This window comes from Pungitius pungitius, chromosome 7 (assembly GCF_949316345.1).
Source record: "Pungitius pungitius chromosome 7, fPunPun2.1, whole genome shotgun sequence".
Taxonomy (NCBI): Eukaryota; Metazoa; Chordata; class Actinopteri; order Perciformes; family Gasterosteidae; genus Pungitius; species Pungitius pungitius.
In genome coordinates this window covers 21,809,804-21,830,206 of record NC_084906.1, presented here as the reverse complement: position 1 = coordinate 21,830,206, position 20,403 = coordinate 21,809,804, and the positions used below count along the sequence as shown (strand labels likewise).

General features: G+C 45.1%; 2 protein-coding genes across 2 annotated transcripts; both read right to left on the bottom strand.

Moving 5' to 3' along the window:
• Window positions 1-27: 27 nt before the first annotated feature.
• Window positions 28-10,833, bottom strand: il12rb2 (interleukin 12 receptor, beta 2a). The gene is made up of 16 exons (XM_037469784.2): window positions 10,067-10,833; window positions 9,784-9,867; window positions 9,372-9,632; window positions 8,668-8,791; window positions 8,405-8,592; window positions 8,116-8,258; window positions 7,858-8,002; window positions 7,126-7,199; window positions 6,533-6,743; window positions 6,245-6,439; window positions 5,465-5,566; window positions 5,231-5,377; window positions 2,251-2,382; window positions 1,335-1,431; window positions 1,172-1,259; window positions 28-1,106 (listed from the first exon to the last, which is right to left on the bottom strand). The coding sequence occupies exons 2-16, from the start codon at window positions 9,842-9,844 to the stop codon at window positions 702-704; spliced, it is 2,373 nt and encodes a 790-aa protein (XP_037325681.2). The 5' UTR covers window positions 9,845-9,867; window positions 10,067-10,833; the 3' UTR covers window positions 28-701.
• Window positions 10,834-11,136: 303 nt separating this feature from the next.
• il23r (interleukin 23 receptor) lies at window positions 11,137-20,354 on the bottom strand. The gene is made up of 18 exons (XM_062563440.1): window positions 19,818-20,354; window positions 19,672-19,699; window positions 19,522-19,639; window positions 19,101-19,236; window positions 18,820-18,995; window positions 17,250-17,373; window positions 17,008-17,171; window positions 16,647-16,783; window positions 16,384-16,573; window positions 16,136-16,209; window positions 15,465-15,660; window positions 15,164-15,373; window positions 14,887-14,985; window positions 14,646-14,801; window positions 13,073-13,213; window positions 12,902-12,989; window positions 12,731-12,821; window positions 11,137-12,544 (listed from the first exon to the last, which is right to left on the bottom strand). Exons 3-18 carry the CDS (start codon window positions 19,565-19,567, stop codon window positions 12,023-12,025), a joined length of 2,550 nt encoding a protein of 849 aa, XP_062419424.1. The 5' UTR covers window positions 19,568-19,639; window positions 19,672-19,699; window positions 19,818-20,354; the 3' UTR covers window positions 11,137-12,022.
• Window positions 20,355-20,403: the final 49 nt, after the last annotated feature.

Sequence of the window (20,403 nt, the reverse complement as noted above, 5' to 3'; positions counted from 1 at the left end):
AGTTCTTTTGTTAAATAAATTGATCCAGAAATGACTCATTTAGTGACTTAGTGATTAATGCCACTGATTAAGTCCTTTATTAATATGAACATATTAGTCAATAACAAAGAAATGGGATGGGAATGTTCATACATAACTCAATTTAACCATAGTTTAAAATATTACATTTTAAATGACAACTGTTGAGACTAATATTTATACATTTTCTCAAAGGTTCTTTCTCTTTTTAATGTTTTTTTCCGTCCACTAAACGCTGAGTCTTATAAACGTTCTCGACCATTTAAAAACTACATTTGAATGATTTTGACGATGTGCAAACGTTTTGAAATCATCCACAAGAATCGTGTAAATCTGAAGAGTTTTTATTGGGGGGGGGAACGTGTCTGAGATTTGACAAGCAAAAGGACAAAAACCCATCTTTGTCCATGACTCGTTACGTCTCCTCAGTCAGCGTTGAGATCTTTAGAGTCGTCTCCAACGTCCCACTGAGGCCTTCTCATTCTTTGGGGAGTTGTTCCTGTCCCGATGTGAGGGTTTCAGGACCGATGTGGACACACGATGTCCCATGTGGACACATGATGTCATGTTCCTCATGCAGCCTGAACTGTTTTAAGGTAATGTCACGAACCACGTGGAGTCATTGTGTCCTCATAGTTCCCTCTGGAGATGTCTTCAGACCTCACGTCACCAGAGCTCAACATCTACGCCTCTGACAGAAGGAAGTCACTACAGTCTATTCTGACAGCTTTCAGCGTCAACTTCCCTCCAAACTCCATCGGCTGCGTGAGCAGGTCGTCACTGGGGAAGAAACCCAGCATCCCTCCAAACGGCTCCTGGTCCTCCTCCTCCTCCTCCTCCTCCATGTGTCCTGGTCCGTGGGACGAGATGTAGTCCGCGGTGGAGTCCAGGGACGTCTGCGTGTGGACGGAGCTGTCTGAGTCGTGGGAGAAGCTCTTGATGTAGTTGGTCTGAGGATGGAGCAGCTCCCTCTCAGTGCAGCTCAGAGGAGGAGGAAGGAGCAGCTCCTCCACGTCCACCAGGTTGGGCTCCTCCTCCTCCTCGCTGACACCGGAGTTACTGAGCTGCAGCTGGAGGTTCATGCTCCCCTGTGGATGCGCATGTTTAGAACCGCCCGCTCTGAGCTTTACAGAACTTAGTATTTCATCATCACCTTTCCCTGCAGACTGTCCTTGGCCCATTGGCTGTTTGCAGGATCCGGAACCACATCGAGCACGAGGCACTGGAAGAAGACCCGGAACCTGAGGAGAACAATAGGCAGTTTAACGGTGCCGTCTTTGGCTCTCATTGCTGCACCATCTCTGTGAGAATAGTACCTCTGCTTCACTGCTGAGCTGTGGTACAGACACACCAGAACCATCAGGACCGGGCCGACGACAGCACACAGGACCAAAGGGGAGAGTTGGCTCTCCTCTGTAACCAAGAGGAACCCTGAGATGTACGACTGCGTTCATATATTTAACTCATCAGATACAACGAGTGAGATAACAGGAGAAAATAAACAGAAATTAGCAATTAATACTAATTAGCAAGAAATACTTTTTAGGCTGATTCAAATATATGTATCTTTTCTAATTAAAAGTGGGCCAGACATGTGATCCACAGTGGAGTACACACACACACATATATATAAGTACTTATATGTAGGTATGTTTATTCTCATAAAGTGTATGGACTGACATGTAGAGTCTCATATGTATCATTCGACACCCTTCTCTAAAGGTTCTCCCACCCAGGACCTGACTGGTAACTTTGGAGCTGCTTGTTCCTCACTGAGAGCAAAACACTGGACTAGATCTCCACTCTTTGCTGTCCTGCTCCTAGATGGTGGAAGGAGCTCTGTGATGACATCAGGACCACAGAGAGCCTTCACATCTTCACACTAAACACTAACACACTGTAGACCTTAAACTGGACTTATAATGGTTCTTATCTATAACTAGTTGTACATCGGCTTATTTGTTTCTTGTTCTTCTGGGTTTGTTTCCTTCTGGTTGAAATGCTCTTATTGTAAGTCGCTCTGATAAATGACATGTGATGGAAAAGAATACAGCCAGCGGCCAGTTAGCTTAGCTTAGCTTAGAAGAGATGGGACACAACATAAAGCATATTAACACAATATATCTGTAGATTATGTGCCTTGGGTCATATTTAGACACAAAGGTAGACTTGATCTTTTCATGTAACTATAATCATATCACATATTTTAAAGAAGCTCAGAGAGCTGCTTACGCTGGATGGAGAAGTTGACCTTTCGACCTGCGCGGCCTTCTCCTCCTGCAGTGGAGGCGGTCATCCAGAGACGGTACTTGGCTGGAGACAGGTTCCCAATGATGTACGTCCTCTGAACAGCTGGAACAGAGACTGGAAAACATATTCATACGTTACTCAATAGATGTGTATATACAAAGAGCTTCTTACACCGTACTGTCCTACAAGGCAGCTGCGCTCCGTAGATGCTGATGTTACTTGTTACTTGTGAGTTTTAAAAAGTAGGATGGGATCCAGAACCTTCAGTTATCAAGCTCCTCTTTAGTGGAACCAGCTTCCACTTTCAGTCCGGGGGGCAGACTCGGTCAGTTCATTTAAGATAAAAACTTTCCTCTTTGGACCCTGCTCCTGCTATTATAATTATTTTAAACAAACAGTGACACTGTGAATCATGGTGAGTTCTGGTGTCTCTAGTGGAATCAAAGCTGACCTTCCTGATCCACATTTGGGATTTGATTCTCTCTCCTCAAGGTGCCGTGTGTCAAACGTGTTTATTTCTTCCGGGATTTATTCTCCACTCAGCTGAGGAGGACCCTCAGACTGGTTTAGCTCCATAGGGGAGTCGGTATGGATCCTCTCAATTCACACGCGGGCATCAGCACACATGTCGGTTGTGGTTTCAAGCCCAGGCTTGGGTTTGAGCCTTTGGCTTTACTTCAGGTTTGAGTAGCAATCTCAAGGTTAAATACAACAAACAAAGGGTTGATTAGTGTGTGTTGAATTAGCACAGCGGAAGAGCTGCTGCCACAAGCCTGCACTGCATTTGAAGGTTGTGGGTTCAAGCCCAGTCTTCGGTTTTAGCCTTTGGCTTTACTTCAGGTTTGAGTAGCAATCTCAAGGTTAAATACAACAAACAAATCGTTGGTTAGTGTGTGGTGAAGTAGCACAGTGGAAGAGCTGCTGCCACAAGCCTGCACTGCACTTGAAGGTTGTGGGTTCAAGCCCAGATGTGGAAATAGCATTTAAAAAGAGTTTTGAGGTTTAGCTCACATGCTCAAGGTTAAATAGGAGAATCAAAGTTGCCAAAATGTGACCAGGACTGGTAGTGTAGGGGTGCAAGAAGGAGCCGAAAGCCTCTGTAAGCGCCGCCAGTGGGTTCAAATCCCGCTCCTGCCAAGTCTTGAGCGCACTACCGCGGAGTTAGTTGTGGGGGCATTGTCCCCACTGGTTGTTTCAGAGAAGTGAACCCTGGGTGTTATGCAGAAACACAAGGCGCGTTCACTTGAGTTATGATGGCATTGTCAAGAATGATGAAGAATCTTTTGGATGATGAATTGACTAAATTTGATGTTAATTGCTTTTGCTACGTAGCCTATAGGGTTCCACCTTTTTGACGGGAGAGAAGGCCGGATGAGTCAGTAAAGATGAGCAGATGTGTCTCATTCAGTGGTCACACTGACGTGAAACTTATTACAGCCTCTGAGGGCATTTTTCAAGACAATCACATGTTTGTCTACTTCAGGGCATCCTGTGGACAACCTTAAACTGACAGTCTGGCACAGGGTGTAGATTTGTTTACCCTTTTTAGTGCATCCACCCTCCAATTCTCTGTTACATTCAAATTCAACTCACTTGTGCCTTTACCAATGCAGGAAGGATGAATAGCATGGTTGATCCTCCAAGATGCACCAATCCGTCTCTGGGGCAATATCCCATTATGATTTTTTATAAATGTCAGTTACCCAAAACTAAAAAAGGATTTAGGAAGAGCCACCATGTCCCTTGAGGGTTGAACCCAGATAAGGTTTAAAGTACAGAAATTTGGGGCATTTGACATTAGTGACAGGGACGTGTAGGTTGCTCCATCTAAGATCATTCCAGTCATGTCATGGAAAAAAAAATATTGTGAAAAAAGTAAAAATATGTAGGGTCAAAATATAATATATATATAATATAATATATATATTATTAGGGCCGGGACTCGATTAAAAATATTAATCTAAATAGAGGCTTTGTAATTAATTAATCAAAATTAATTGCATTTTAATTGCATAAATATTTGAATGTAGTAATTTTTTTCACATGGATTTTTTATTTATTCCAGCAGACAAGTGTAGAATTAGCATATTTAGAAATAAGTACTTTCAGAAATTCAGGTAGCCTATAGGTAAGTAGACCTTCTGTAAACTATGTTTTTTTAAGTAGACCAATACTTTCAAGTACATTCAGAACATTGGTTATTTTTTCAGACGTGGACTTAGTTACCCTGGTCCTTAAACCAGTCATCTGGTGCAGTGTGGGTTGGGTGTGGGTCCTTGTACGTCCACGCTAGCTGCTAATTGTGTTGCGTTGAGGTGATACTTGAGGCTCGATGTGAATTCCTTGTTGCACAGCTTGCACACAACCACGCTCTTATCGACGCTTCCATCCGTGTGTTTATTATAAGAAGATTTCCCATTCACGGGGCCACCCGACACGGTCTCGTCAGCTTCTTCGTTCATGTTCACTGTGGTTTGTTGTTGTCTGAAGTCATGGACGCTAGTTGGTGCTCCGGTATAATCGGTCCCCCCGAAACTCATCCAGTGAGAAACGTTCCGCGGTGCAAAAAATAAGTGTAAAAATGCGTAAAAAATGTTTAATGTGTTATTTTTGGTGTAATTAATTAATCTTAATTCACATTGTAATTAATTAATCTTAATTAACGCGCTAAATTCCTGGCCATATTTTAAATATGAATTACATTACTATTACTGTCAGGTAGATGGACAGAGCTTTTTGCATTGGAAGTAAAACAAACGTCAGTGTGAACCTTCTACCTGCAGAGGAGGTTAGTAACTTTCACCCTGTGCCCCTAAAACAGTGGTTTGGAAAACGTGGCTTAATATATAGTCTGAAACATATAGTCTAGTGTATATTTATTATATATATATATATAGAATGCAGATTATATTCCTATATATATCTAAATAGGAATATAATCGCTCCACAGCGTGTCTGTTACCAGGCGGTAGTCGTGTGCTGTTCATCTCCAGGTAGATGGTGTAGATGGTGAGACAGCCCCTCCATTCACTCCTGGGGGGCTCCGTCCAGGTTACGGTCACCCGGTTCCCCTCCACCGTCTCCTGCACTGATGGAGCTGCTGACGGAGCTGCAGACATTCAAGAAAACCATTGAACTCCTAATGTTCTGATGAAGTGAGTTCAATAAACCATAGATTTGACAGTGTCCTGGTCACCTGAGGTCCCATTGGAGACACCTATGAACCTGCTGCTGCTCACTGAGCTCTGATTGTAGACAACGTGCACGGCTCCCACGTAGCACTCAAAGGGCTTCAGACCTGCACCAAGAAGCATCAACAATAAACAGTACGATAAACAGCATGAAACGCTTTAATGCAAAAACAGTAAAAACAGCATGAAGAAGAGGACACCTTGTGGGTGTCTTCTACCACCGGAGGGAGGAGGAGGAAGAAGAAGGAGTGAAAGGAATAGGAGGACAGGGGAGGAGTCCCTGGCTTTGAACCTCCTCCTCTGAACTCTAAACTCTGACCTCTGACCTCTGATCCTGACTGGATTCGAAAAGTCCAAAAAACGACCCTCTAACGTCTATTCCAAAACGTCACAGCGTCAATGAAAGGGAGAGTTGATGAGGACATTTTGGGAATGTAGATGGTTCCTGTGCTAAAGCAGCTAAGGAAGGAAGCTTCTTTCCTTAGCATTAGATAATTCAAACAGCTCTCTCATGGAGGCTTTAATTCCACTCAGTGAAGAACCTTCCTAAGCAAAGACGACTATTTAAATACAGGAGGTCTGATGACGTCTGAGCTGTTTGAGGTTCTGGATTCATCTAGTTTTGCACCAGTGACATCTTAAGAGTAACTAAAGAGAAACAGCAATGTTCTCTGTGATGGTCCGAAGTAGCTCATTTAGAGGTCCAGGACTAATGCTGACTAATTCAGGACCAATTCTCAACTTGCACAGGGAACAATAGATGAAGTAAACTCTCCATGTCCAACCTGTTAGTACTGTGTGGTTGTCATCTCTGCCTAGTCGGACCCATTGGAGCTCCTCCATCTTGTCCTCTCGGTACCACTCCACCACGTAGGCTGCATGGAGAGGAGCGGAGTCAGGCCTCCTCCAGGAGATGCAGATGCTGTGGTTAGTTGCAGATACATGAACATCCTGAGGAGGCAGCACCTCTTGAGGGTTCACTACAGGAGAGAAGCACACAGTCAACCTGCTGCTGCTCCTTCTTATGGGTCATATCGACGTTATTAATAAAGCTTCTCTCTCCCATCGCTCACCTTTCCTGTGAGGAGCAGTAATGGTGGCTGGGGGAGACGTTCCTTTGGAGTTGATCGCCCACACCCTCACTTCACAGTCCTCACAGAACTTCACCATGTCGTTTGATACGTCTGCACTAACGTTGGAGATGAAGATGATTCCACACTTCCTGCTCTTCACACTGAGTGTGTAAGCGAGGATTCTCCCTCGAGCCGAGGCAGCGCTCAGCGGCTGCAGTCACAGCGAGGATTCAACGCGTTACTTTTTTACAGGATGTCAGACTCATCGTTTCTCTTCAGCTCCTCTTTTCTTGAAAACTGAAACTGTGGTGTCAGGTTTCATTGATGTGTGTGTCTGTGTGACACTAAAAGAGTGCTGGTTTATGTGTGTGAGGGTGAGGATGTGACAATGTCACACCTCAGTAGTGGTCAGTCGACCTTTAGCTTGGGCAGAAAGAAGTAACGAAGCAGGAAGATCAGAAAGTGTTGCTATGGCGACGACACCGCACGCCCACACAGACCGAAGTGAGAGAGGAGCCCACACATGAAGCTTTGCAGCACGCATAGCACTTGTGTTAGCATGAAGCTAACCCATTATAAGAGTTCAAACGTACCTTCCAGTAAACTCTCAGGGATTTAAAGTCTGAGGCGGCTTCAGCAAACCAAACATCCAACTCTTTGGCTGGAGCTGAAACAACAAAATAATCTGTGATGATGATGAAACAAGAATGCAATAGTACTGAGATAAAAATAATAGAACCAAGAAAAAAACAAGAATACTGAAATAATACACATAACAATGAGATGACAACAACAGTACTGAAACAACATGTCTATCATTTTACAAAATTTGTTTTCATAATAAAAACTTCACTTAAATAATTTATATCCAACAAACGTTCCAGTTTTATTTTGAAGGTTATTATTCAGAGACTCATGTGAACAACAATGAAAAGGTATGAAATGCATATATAAGGGAACCATGTGAGGTTTTACATTTGGTAATTTAAGGTTCCCTTTAATATAGACCACGTCAACCCCTTCTTGTATTTATCTCAGTCACATGACGGCATGCTATTTCAGTCTATGGTCTCTGCATGGTGTGCACACACGTACACACACACTCATGTTCTGTATCTTCACACCTTCAGTTTTACAACGCAACGCAAGTATCTCCCCATGAAGCATCTCTTCTCCTCTCTACTAGCATCTAGTCACCGTGCATCCTGCTCCACACTAAACAGTTAGACCTTTCGACACAGACCCATAGGATTCTGTAGATTCTGTAGAGTCCCACTCAGGCCGGCCTGTCTCCTGAATGTTAAGTGTCGGACCAGAACTCTTACCTTCCTCCTGAGTCCGGCTGGAGACGGTAGCGCTCCACTGGCTCCATAGGCTGAGTCTGGACCTGGCTCGGAACTGGTAGAAAGTGAAGGGCTCTAGAGAGGAGACGGACCAGCACTGCACAGAACCCGTCTGCTCTGGACCTGTCTGCTCCACCAAGAAGACATTTGGTTTCATCTCATTTTCAATCAATTAATCCTTCCGTCAAATCAGCAGAAGACCTTTGACCCGGAAGCTGCACAATCACAACACCTCCTTACCTGGTCTCGGGAATAAGTCCATATATGTGGTTCCGCTCTGAACTGTATCTCCAGGTGTGCAGTCCAAACAGACTGATTCACCTCGATGACGCAGTGTCGGGATGAGCACCTGGGGGAACCGAGAACCGGAGTCGATGGGGAAGCTGCTCAGAACAAAAACAAAAGTCCATTTCATACGTCTTCAGAAAGGATGTGATCAGCCATCATAAACATCATGGATTCCAATGTACAGCAGCTTAGAAGCCTTAAGCTGGACAGGGCAGTTAAGGTTCCCGATGAGGGGTCTCACCTATGTCCTTGAGTTGGTAGGGGATGAAGGGGGTCTTTTCACAGCCCAGTGGATTTCGGACTTCTACCTGTACAGAGATTGACTGAACAGAACCAGACGCAGTGAAACTAGCTGATGACAAACCAGCTTTCTTCGTAGAAACGTAGTCCGCCGGTCCCTCAGTGTGGTTCTTGGATGTAGCCATCACCCTAAAACATACAAACAATGTTTAATCTCACAGTATTACATTATGAGCAGTGCATTGCTCTTTGTCTAAAACTCACCGCAGCACAGAGTGGTTCCACAGAAAAGTGTCTCGTCCTGCGCTCCAGCTGCACGACACGACTCCATTCTGGGTTTCTTTCACCTCGTAGATGCAGGAAAGGTTTTTTGGGAGCTCTGGAAGATCTTTAATGAAAAGTAAAGAAGAATTGCTAACAATCTGCCCACAAAGATCTTGCAAATAGAGACGTGGTGATGTGCTGCTGGACTCCTCACTGCAGGTTGGGGGGACGTTTCCATCGAGAAACACTTTGTTTCCAGACATTTTGTTTTTGTTTGTTAACGCAGATAAAATGAACAGAACAGAACTGTTCTTCACACTTCTCTTCTTCAAGTGGATCTAGCGTTAGATCATTCGGCCTGGTGGAACGAAAGTCTTAACGGCCATTGATGTTAAAGTTAAATTTTTAAAACACAACTCAAGTACAAAACCAACGCCCCCGGAAGTGAACACTAAGACGGTAGGATATGATTTTTAGATTCACGCATTAATTGCATCGAGTGCTTTTTCTTGTTCTTGTGGAGCACATACACCGATGGAATCTTCTTCAGCAGTGGATGTGTTGGGGAACTTGTGGTCAGAACTTAACGCCCTGCCAGCAGCTCACACTTTGTGCTCCGAAGAGGAAGCATGAAGACTTTCAGTCATGCTTTATGACAGCGGTATGCACTACGTACATGCATCCGTCCCATGCTTCATACTCACAGCCAGCTGAGATGTCCAGTCCACAGGGGTCCAGCTCAGGAGCACATTTACACAGACAGCTGTACGTTATGTTCTTGGTTATGTTCGCCACATTCACAAATACTGTTGTGGAATTCAGCACTTTGTGCCTCTGCAGTTTGGGCGGATGGTCGTTGTACATGGCGCCTGTGCACCTGCAGTTAAAGGTGCAGTACACCTGGAAACTGGAGCCTCTCTGCACCACAGGTCCGGAGGTGGACCAGATAGAGCAGGACTTCATGCCTGGGAGCAGAAATCACAACTTGTATGCAGCTGCATATCGAATATGTTTGAAAGGGAATTCGTTTGATTTGGAGCAGATAAGGAACGAAAGCACATACTATGAATAAAACAATGAATAAAAGCTGCGCTGTGAATGAGAGAAGAAGCTCACCGGCGCAGAGGCGCAGCGCCAGCAGAGCCGCGGCGGGGAAGAAGCTCCATGATGGAGACATGGTGTCCGCCGGACCTCTAACTACTGAACGAGGAAAAGCACACAGCATGTTCAAGGCTTAGAATAACCATCTTACATGTTTCATCCACAATCATTCCTGCTCTATGCCGCTCCTCATCAGTATAACTTTCTAGTAATAAATGATGAATTCATTTCTATAACGAGCCTCGTGGCAGCTGCAAACATCGCGCTAATAGACAGATAGAAAATGAGCCCTACTTACCATGACGTCATATCATCGCGGGTTTGATGGTCGCCTGACCATCGTGAGTTGATCGATGGAGACTCTCCAGTGTGCTGAGAAGAGAACCTGTGTCACAAACTGAGTCCGATCATCAGCGGAGTCTCGACACGCGCGCGCGCACACACGCGCGCGCAGAGGCTCCGCAAAGACATCATTTACTACTCTACTTCCCTTTTATGCAGCGCGCTTTACTCTTCACTACATATGAACTATTCTTCCTTAGAACTATCTGACAGATTAAGTTACATTTTGTTCATCACCTTCTATTCGTTAAAACCAACATACTTTAAAATGAAACAGTAATATTGATCCCAAAACATCACCGTACTAGTGAAACAATAACAGGGCTATAATCCACTAATACGTTCGAAGTGACTAAAAGGATCTTTGGTGTTGTGATGACTTTGGCGCCCCTGGTGGACTAAGGTGGTGGTGTCGCTCCTCACCAGGGTCCCAGTAGAAAACCTCTCATTCTACTGCAGGGTCTGTCTCTCTCAGACCTGCTTTGGGTTCTCCTGGGCCTCCCTGTCCTGCAGCGCATCCAGCAACACGTCCTGGACTTATAGGAATAATTAACTGCTGATGAGGCAAGACCCTTAACAATTTATTAGTGACACTGTTCTGTCTGCAGAGGAGAGACTCTCCTGAAGTTCAGATGTCTCAATGAGGAAGTGAGACAACACAGGAAGTCTGTTCATATGCAGGTGGTAAGTGTCTGAGTGAAGGCTCACATAACGATCTGTAGAGGGAAAACCCCAACTGAGTGATGCATTGAGCGTCACGGGTCACGGGTCACACCCTACAGGCTGATAACAGGAGCTCCTCACATGGAACAGCTAGTTAGCAGCATGATGATGAGTGACAAGTCGTTCCTACGTGTTTAAGTCACCACAGAGCCAGCTGTAGAAGCTCCTTTAGATTATCCAGCCATCATTCATCCATCAATCCATCTATCTATCCATCATTCATCCATCCATCCATCCATCCATCTATCCATCATTCATTCATCCATCTATCCATCCATCCATCCATCCAGCCATCATTCATCCATCATCCATCCATCCATCGCCCATGACCACTTTCTAAACACTCGTTCAAATGGCATTCCGCCCAAAACAAACACTACTGAATGTATTAGTTATTTCTACGTTATTATTAAGTTATGACAAAAGTTCTGTACTTTTATTTTACGATGTATTTATTCCTTGTGGACGATATCGTGGGGTCGTTTTCTGCCCCTCTGCACTGGTTTGGGTTCTCTTCCCTCCAGGGGGTCCAACATTACATCCTGAGTCTCAAGGTGAGGTTCTAGAGAAGTGAAGCTTAAACATACAGGTGCATCTCAAAAATTAGAATACCATCGAAAAGTAGATTCATTTCAGTAATTCAATGCAAAATATTGTATAGATTTATAACACACGGCATGGTATATTTTGAAAGCGCTTTTTAATTTTTTTAATTTTAATTGATGGCTTACAGCTCATTGAAAACCCCATATTAATATCTCAGAAAATGAGAATATTGTGAACAAGTTGAATATTGTAGACTCAGAATGTCTAATGAGCTAATGAAGGTCTTTCATTCGGATTGACCTCCTCCACAAGGACGGTGAGCCACAGGAGGTCATTGCTCAAGAAGCTGGCTCTCACAGGTTTGAGGAGAAGGAAAAAGTCAAATATAAAAAAATATGTAATATTATTATTTTCTGAGATACTGAATCTGGGGTTTTCATTCGCTGTTAGCCACAATCATGAAAATGTAGAAAAAAAACACACAATATATCAACCTGTGTGTAATGAATCTTAATAATATATGAGTTTCACTTTTTGCATTGAATTACTGAAGTACACGTTTCAAGGATACCTGGAATGCTCTCTAGGACCAGTTTGTAGTCCTGCTGGTTCCCATCATCCTGGTATCTCAGCATCATTTAGCTCACAGCTGCTGGGGGAAATAGCCCCCAGTAAGCCCAGTCCCCACTGTCTCCTGAGACCAACAGGAGTCCTCTGGGTCAGGCGTCTCTGTTTCATCCTGCTTCGAGTCCACTTCCTCCTCATTCCTCACCTGCAGGAAGCCTCCATTTAACAAAGCTGTTGCTTCTGGAGTCTTAGTCCAAAGAAGTTCTGCAACAGAGCTGAAGTTCAGCCCCACGGGGGAATCCACCTCCAGATGGGACAGAAAGTCTCCCAGCAACCCTCCGAGTGCACATTCGTCTTCGTCCTCGTTGGACAGAACGTCCCCCGGTTGGTCCTGCGTCTGCTTTGTGGGTGGAACGGATGCAGCGATCTGAGGTTTGTATCCCACGTGTTCCAGCAGCTCCAAGGCGAGGAAAGGCGTGGGTTCATGGACGTGAACGGTGGGGTAGCCGTCGTCTCTGTCCTCCTGGGACACCAGGCTGATGGGGGACAGGGGGGGGTCGCTGAGGTAGGGCGAGAAGGAGGGTTCACTTCCGCTCCCCTGATTAGAGAAAACAGGCACAAGAGTAGCTTGTTACACTTTAAGTGATGAACAGGTTTCCTCATTGTAGAAGCAAAGAGAGACATCACTTCCTGTTTTGGTCCAAATGGGTAAAAATCCAGACACAGTGTTCTTTCATCATTCTTTCATGATGAAGTTTATTTGCTGTTTTCATGTTTTCATTACCTGCAGCAGTCGGATGGCATTACTGTTTCCTACTTTGGGCAAGTTGTCTCGAAGCCAGGTCGGCCCCCACGATGCAACCTTCTCTTTGACCCTGAGGACCCAGAAAAGGGTTCAACGTCAAAGCAACTATTCAAAAATCAAAGTCAAAAATAACAACAATAATAACAATACCTCTCCCTCATACAGCTGCAAAACATCATGTTGGCTATGATCGCTATAAAGAAGGTGAGGATGAAAACCATCACGATCACCAGGCCGACTGCAGGAGACCAGAAGGGACCAGTTATGTGCAGCCAGAGAGGAAAGATTCTTCAATGTGCAGACATTAAACAGGGGGGGGACCTGCAGGGCTCTCGGGCTCAGAGAAGACCTGGTCCCCCCGTCGGCCTTCTCCTGCTGAGGTGGAGGCTGTCAGCTGCAAAGCCAGAGCTCCTGCAGGACAGGTCAGCTCCACCGGCCGGGGCTCGGAGGCCGGCACCTTCACTGCAGAGGAGCAGAGGAGCAGAGGAGCAGAGGAGCAGAGGAGCAGAGGAGCAGAGGAGCAGAGGTCAGCGTTAACGTTGTTTGGTGCTTGTTAATATTCAGCTGCAACAGTAATAAAGTTATCTCCTCAATTCAATTCAATTACTAGAATGAGCCAGAAACCAGTGATCCAGGGAACAGCTTCCATGAACAAAGGGGTTAAAAGTGTGGCCTGAGGACCGGGGACGAGCCGCCAACCTTCTGATAGGAAATGCAACATAAACATCTCAATCTCTAAATTGAGCTAAACAATTGATTTTCAAATAGAGGACAAAAAGCCCTTGAAGTGGACAAGTGGACTGTCTGTTTGTATATTTTGATATCCGGAGCTCCTCTGGTCCCATAAACACGGGTTTATGGTCTCAGTCTCTAGTTTCAAGTCTTCTTCAATACAACATTTAAATTATGCTCCATGTAGTCAAACCAACCGTAAAGCAGGGGATGCTTTAGGGCGGGACTACAGGCTGATTGACAGGTCTCTAACAGACCATAAGGCCGGAGATGCTTTAAGAATTAGTGCTGTTTGAGGCTAAAAAGTTGAATTTCTCTGTTCCTAAAGAACAGTGATTTGCAGAATCAACAAAGACTATTCAGATGTAGTTAATATATTAACTTCAACTAAAGGTTGAAGTAAAAAGTCAATTTAGGTAAAACTGGATGAAAGGATTTAAAGAAACGGCAAATGTCTCCAGTCCACAGACTCATAACATGTCACATAAGGAAGAGGAAAGCTAGTAAGAGGCTACTACTTTCCTCTGTCCTTCTACAGAAATATAACACAATGTTTGTTATACAAACTGAGGTGAAGATGTGAAGATGCAGCGTGAAACATCAGTCCTATCAGCGTAATGAAAATGATGGAAACCCTATTTCTGAGTTAAAAGCACGGATTGTAAATAACAGGTATTTATAAAGTAAATATAAAGTTTCCATGTTGGGAGTTCAGCACAGTGGGGAAAAACCAGCTGTTTGACTTTCACATTCCTGGAAGTGAGAGCAGAAAAACCCTTCTGACGCTGACTGAAAACTTTCCATGATGTCACAGCTGCTTCTGCTGACACGTACTGCTGCAGGTACCGAGCCCTCAGCTTCAGCCTGATGACGGTAAAGCACACGTACGGCCCGCGGTTCACCAAGTTATTCTTCTGAGTAAGAACAGGAAACGACTCAAAGCCAAGTTGAGCTTCCTCTGAACTGTCACATCGAAAAACGATTTCACTAAGGGGCGGTTTCAAATATCACCAACACACAACCAAGGTGTGTTATATATTAAATACAATATATAACATAGTATTACATGTACCAGTTTGGACACATTTCCTGATTCAATTCATTGAGAAATTGTGTCTGGTACTGTGTAATAATTCACGTATCTGAAGAAGGATCCGCTCACCGCTCAATGTTTGGCCCGTGGAGTCCAGGGTCCGCAGGTACACCGTGTAGAAGGTAATGAAGCCCCGCTGCTTGCCTACAGGCGGCTCCTCCCACTGGATCAGGATCCGTCTGGCCTTGTGGACCAGGACCAAGATGCTGGGACCGTACGCTGGTTCTGAAACACGCACAGGGACAGGCCATGTGGTCTGGTAGGTGGGATGAACTCAGGAGGCACTTGGAGCAACATCAACGTGTCTCACCCTGTTCTTTGGAGTAGAGCAGCTCGGAGGACAGAGCACTGACGCCTCTGCTGCTCACAGCGTACAGCGAGACGTTGTACCTCACACCTGCAGCCACACCTGCAGCATCACACAATCTCTCTCAGGGGCCACTTCCCTCAGCAGATGAACCACAGCAATGAGCAAAGAACAAGTCCTTGTGACTCACAGACTGTCCACAAGAGGCCACTACTGCGTCTCTGGAGACATTTATTAACATGTTCTACGTCACGTGATGCGTGTGAATGTGTGTTTGTACCTGTGATGGAGGTGCTGTTTTGATCTCTGGACACCTGTTTCCACTGCAGCTCCTTCCGCTGCACACCTACGCCGGTCCACTCCATCACGTAGTGCAGTGTTTCTCCTCCAGACCTTGGCGGGTTTGGGTTGTGCGGCATCGACCAGGTGACCGACACAGAGGTGCCGTCAGCTGCTGGAGTCAACTCCCTTAGAACAGGTCCACGCTCACCTGAGCAGGAGAACACCAGGACGCTGGGTAAACGCTGCGCTGCTCTTTAAACCACAAGCCTTCAAAGCGAATGGGCCTCATGTCGGAGCACCTGAGAGTCTGAGGGGCACCTGGGCCAGAGGGGACGTCCCGTATGAGGTCACGGCGCTGACGCTGAGCTCCTGGAGCTCCACTGGCACCCGAAGGGACCACTGGCTCGAAGCAGCATCACACATGGCTTGTTGCTCCTGACCCAGGAGGATGAGGTAGCTCTGCACCGCGCCGCTGTGGTCCTCTGGAGAAGGAGGCTTAAGGAGAAGCTTCATCAATACCGTTATCTATCCGCTAAATCACATCATTCCAGCAGTGAGATGAGAAGATTCTGTAAATAAAGCATGATTTTATTTTTATATTTCATTGTATTGCATGTATGCATTGATGCATTGTGTTCTTCGAATCTTTATTCAACTTATTTTTATTCATCTTCTATTTCTTCTGTGTCACGTTTCAACTCCTTCACACGTTCAGCTTTTAAAACCATTCAGATTCTATGATGTTCAGCTCCATTCAGACATTCCTGCTGATTTCTGATATTAAACTTAATGACTTATAACACTCGACATTATGAAAATATGGATTTTATAAATATATTCTACTTTATGTGTTATCGTTATTAAATATAAAGGCGTGTATGGTTATTATTACACAGAGTAGATCAAAAGGTGAAACGTTACTAAAATGTTCAATATTCCTGTAAGAAGCAGAGAAAATGAATCCTTTTACCTTCCACAGAACCGTGAGCTCGTCGGGCGCTCCGGGCCCGAAGGTCCTCCACACCTGGATCTGCTGAGACGGACCTGAGATAAGGGTCAAGCAAACTCTCATCACCTTAGTATCACATTGATCATCTATTGGCTCATGAGCTACTTCTCAATCCACCGAGTCATGGTGACCCGACAGGATTTCTTTTCAGTGGCAGACGGTCTACTGGCACCCTAGTGCTAGATGATTAATAGGAATTGGGAACTGACCTTTTCCAGGACTCTTTCCCCCTTCAGACGGGCTCCATCTGCTGCAGGACAACCTTCTGCTGGAGCTTGCTCTCTGCGTGCGGCCTGATGGGAAGTCACATACTCTCATCTGGAAGTCATAATGAGTCAGAGGCCTCAGTCCGCCCACCTGAATCAGACCCTCGCTGACCTCTGTTCCCTCTCCCACTTCCTGTAAACATCAGGGCATGAAGTCACATGGCTGCTGCTGATCACCTCCATCAGCAACCTCGTGGCATCTTTACCCAAAAGCCTTCATCCGAGCGGAGCCGCACATCGGCTCTCACGTTCTCTGATGATCCGGAGGCCTTCCAATGCAACAGGGCGGTGATGGAGTGATTCCCAAACTCCAGCTGCGTGATGAGAGGGGCTTCTGGTATCACTGCGAGACCAAAGAACATAAAGGGTGTGATGACCTCCCGGCAGAGAACAACAAAACCACAGCACCGCTCAGACGACGGTTCCCCTTCAGAGGAATATCAGAGGAACGCATCACAGATGAAATAAGTCAAACTGTGATGACCAAACAACTTGAACAAACAGAATGACTCATCGCTCTGGATAGAAATACATCTCAAGAAGTGTAGTACAGAAAGGAGAGCTCACGTATGTCCTTCACACAGAAGACCAACGGGTCGGACCACGACTCTCCAAAGAGGTTGAAGGCCTTGATGATCAGCTCCTGAGTGGAGCTCTCATGTATCTTTGCTCGGGGTATGAAGACTTCTGTAGCATCCTGGACCTGTTCCAGCAGCTGTGTCCCGTCTTCTCTGAAGAAAACATGAACATAAATCAGGTCGTGTATTGTCTTACAGAAGGTCTTCATTTGAGTCATGATGCCACCATACCTGGAGAGGGAACTGTTGTAGGTCGTGAGGATGTGTGTAGTATTTCCTCTCTCCCATGAGCACTTCATCACATCAGAGCTCACAGTCATCTCACAGAGAACATTCCCAGGTTTATCTGGAGGGCCTTCAGAGAGGAACAGAAGAATACTGAGAGGCAGTCGCTGCTTGATTGTCCGGCAAGAAGAAAGAAATTCACTGTTCTACAGCTTCTTCCAAACTGATCCAGGGTCATAAAGCTCATTCACACCGTACATCGTTTCTGTAAAAACAAGTTTTAAAAGCCATTATATCTTTGAACCATCCCAGAGTTAAAAGTACAGTGTGCTGGTTTTACTGGTGGAGAGCTTGATTTGTACCACTGTAGAAACATGGCAGACTTCTCCAAGATTCTTAGGCTTCAGATTGAAGGTCCATTCAAAACCACTATTCCTTCACCTCTGTGGAAGAAGACGTCACAGGGTCAAGGAAAGATGGTTAGGAAAAGACTTTAGGGACCGACCTCGCTTTCACTAAGCGGCGTAGTTATGATGCAACAAGGGACGCAAGTGAAACAGACATTTCTACCAAGATGGAGAAGATGCCTTCATGTGTGTTCACAGTGCTGAGTCATGACAACCAGCTAGCGACAGAAATGAGTCACTGCGTTTCTCTGTCATGGTCGTTATTTCTTGTTTTTTACTTCTTGTGGCCATTTTATTCATGCTTGAGAATGTATGTTGATTTGTAACGATTAGCTTGTATTGAAAGAAGAGTTGAAACTAGACATTGAGACCATAATCTCATGTTTTACATTTCTACTGAGGGAAATAATCCAGAGAGAAGTAGGCTGGGTTCAAATTCCTCTCTGAGTGAAATGACCCAGAAGTTGTGTAAGTGGCCACCACAATAAGAGCTGTTTGAATTGTCTAAAGCTAAAAAAAGGAGTTTCACTGATACTTTAGTACCTGTTATCATCACTCATTGATATTGCAGCCAGGTTAATGACGTGATACTTTGAAGCTGGTTGTTTGTCTGCATGACTCACAGTGTAACGACACATGAAACATCTGAGATGCTTCTTCGGAGCCGCTGCAGACGCACGTCGCCAACATCGACGTCTCTGTCCGTCACAACTACGCAGCTCAGTGGAGTCGGATTCCCTAAACACTGTGGTTTTCTTTCTCCATCTTTACTCCATCTTTCCTTGACACCATGACATATTCCACAGAGGTCAAGGAATAGTGGTTTGGAAAAGGTCATTTCTTTGACAATTGGAACGTACAGGATCAGAGGAGCCGCCCCCGGTGGTCACTACAGAGAATGCAGCTTTAACACTTTTGGAAGTTGCTGCCTGGTTTTGGGCCCATCAACTCAAATGTGTTTAACACTCATACACAGCTAAACATGCTTCTCTTTTTGGTGATATGGAACCAACAGACATGAAGGAATCAAAGCATCCATGGCGACCACTATGCATAATCACCTTAGCATCCACAACCTGTCAATTCAGCTCATTTGCACATAAAGTTTCTCTAAAATGTTGCTCTTGCTTTTCCACCATTCCAATCTAATATGATTAATATGTACATACGTCCTCCATGTAGGTCCAGTCCATCAACGACCAGAGACAGCTGATGGTTCCTCAGCTTGCACAGCACTGTGGATCGAGGGATCTGCACATTGAAAAGTCTGAACATCATCGTGGTGGAGTTGACCTTCTTCCAAGGAGACACAGTCTCACCATTCAGCTCCAGGGTGATAGTGAGTCTGGAAGACAAAAACATCGGGAACATGTCTGAAATGGTTTCATACATACATACATTTAGAGAAGACGATGGGTAATATAGTTGAGGTTCGTGATGGTATTCATACCCCTCCTGGTCTCTATCCTTCAGGACATGGCAGTACACTGTGAGGTCAGAGCCAAGGCGGAACACTGGTGCTGGTTCTACTGTCAGGTAGCCGCGGCGAATGAAGCCCGGGAAGCCAGCCGGCAGCGAAGATCCACCTGGTCAGAACAGGACCACCAGATCAGAAAAGCACCACCTGGTATGAACACAACCACCCAGAGGGTATCATCGCGGCCCGATCCAAAAGGATGAGCTTTTTTTAACTCTGCAGGACCCGTTTTCACATCTGAGCCATGTAAACCGTAACACATGCCAGGAAAGATCAAGGCAAAGTGTCTCACCATGATTTATCTGACGGATGCACAACACAGAACTTGTGCTGGTCCTCAGACTGGAACCGAGACGGAGACATGGTGAGAGGGATGATGTGGGAGGATACTCACTCAGAAGTGTAATCATGAATGTCCAAAGAGGGAAGGAGAGACCCATCTCGGCTCCTTTTCAGCAGTCAGCAGCTGAAAATCCAAATGGTCCAACCTCAGCTTTCAGCGAACAGGAGACCTTCTAAACAGGAGACCTTCTGAACAGGAGACCTTCTGAACAGGAGACCTTCTGGCAGAACTGTGAAAGTAAAAGAACATGAATGTCAGCAGACATCAACGCCTCAAATCTGAACATCTGATAAAGCCTTTTTAAAGCAGATATAAATGTGATATATTGGTGATCTGTATTTTCTTACCCATCAAAATCTAAACCATGAGCAGATCCCCAGCCAGAGAGCATCAAGCTGTTTTCAGGACATCAGCTCAGATCTGTTTCCGCAGCGCTGAGAACTTTTAAAGAGGCTGCTGACCTACTTTGGTGGTATTTTGGCAAACTAACAAACTTTGATACTTGGTTGGCCTACTTTGACTTCTTCTGCTTCTCATCACCGCAGGACGTTGAACTGAATTAAAATGAAGGTGCTCTCATTTAAATGTGCTGCAGTAAGCAGATCCCTTCTTATTCACCTTAAAGTAGCAAGATGCTGACAGTAGTTTCCAGTAGTCCGGATTCATCTCGGGGGTTTTACAGAGCTCATGAACATCAAAACAACACAAAGATTAAAATGATATTTACTGCCATCTCTAAGCTGACTATTAATAAGAGATAGTGGATTTCTTTTCTAGTAAAACCAGCTTACACTTTGTCAAAGACTTGACATTGAAAGGTAATGAAGGTATTCCCGTATCTCGTCATCTAGCTGCTTACGTTCATGTTCACGGGTCAGATGAAGAAGACACTGAGACTTTCTCAACCTCCTTTCGCCGCTTATTTTCCATTTG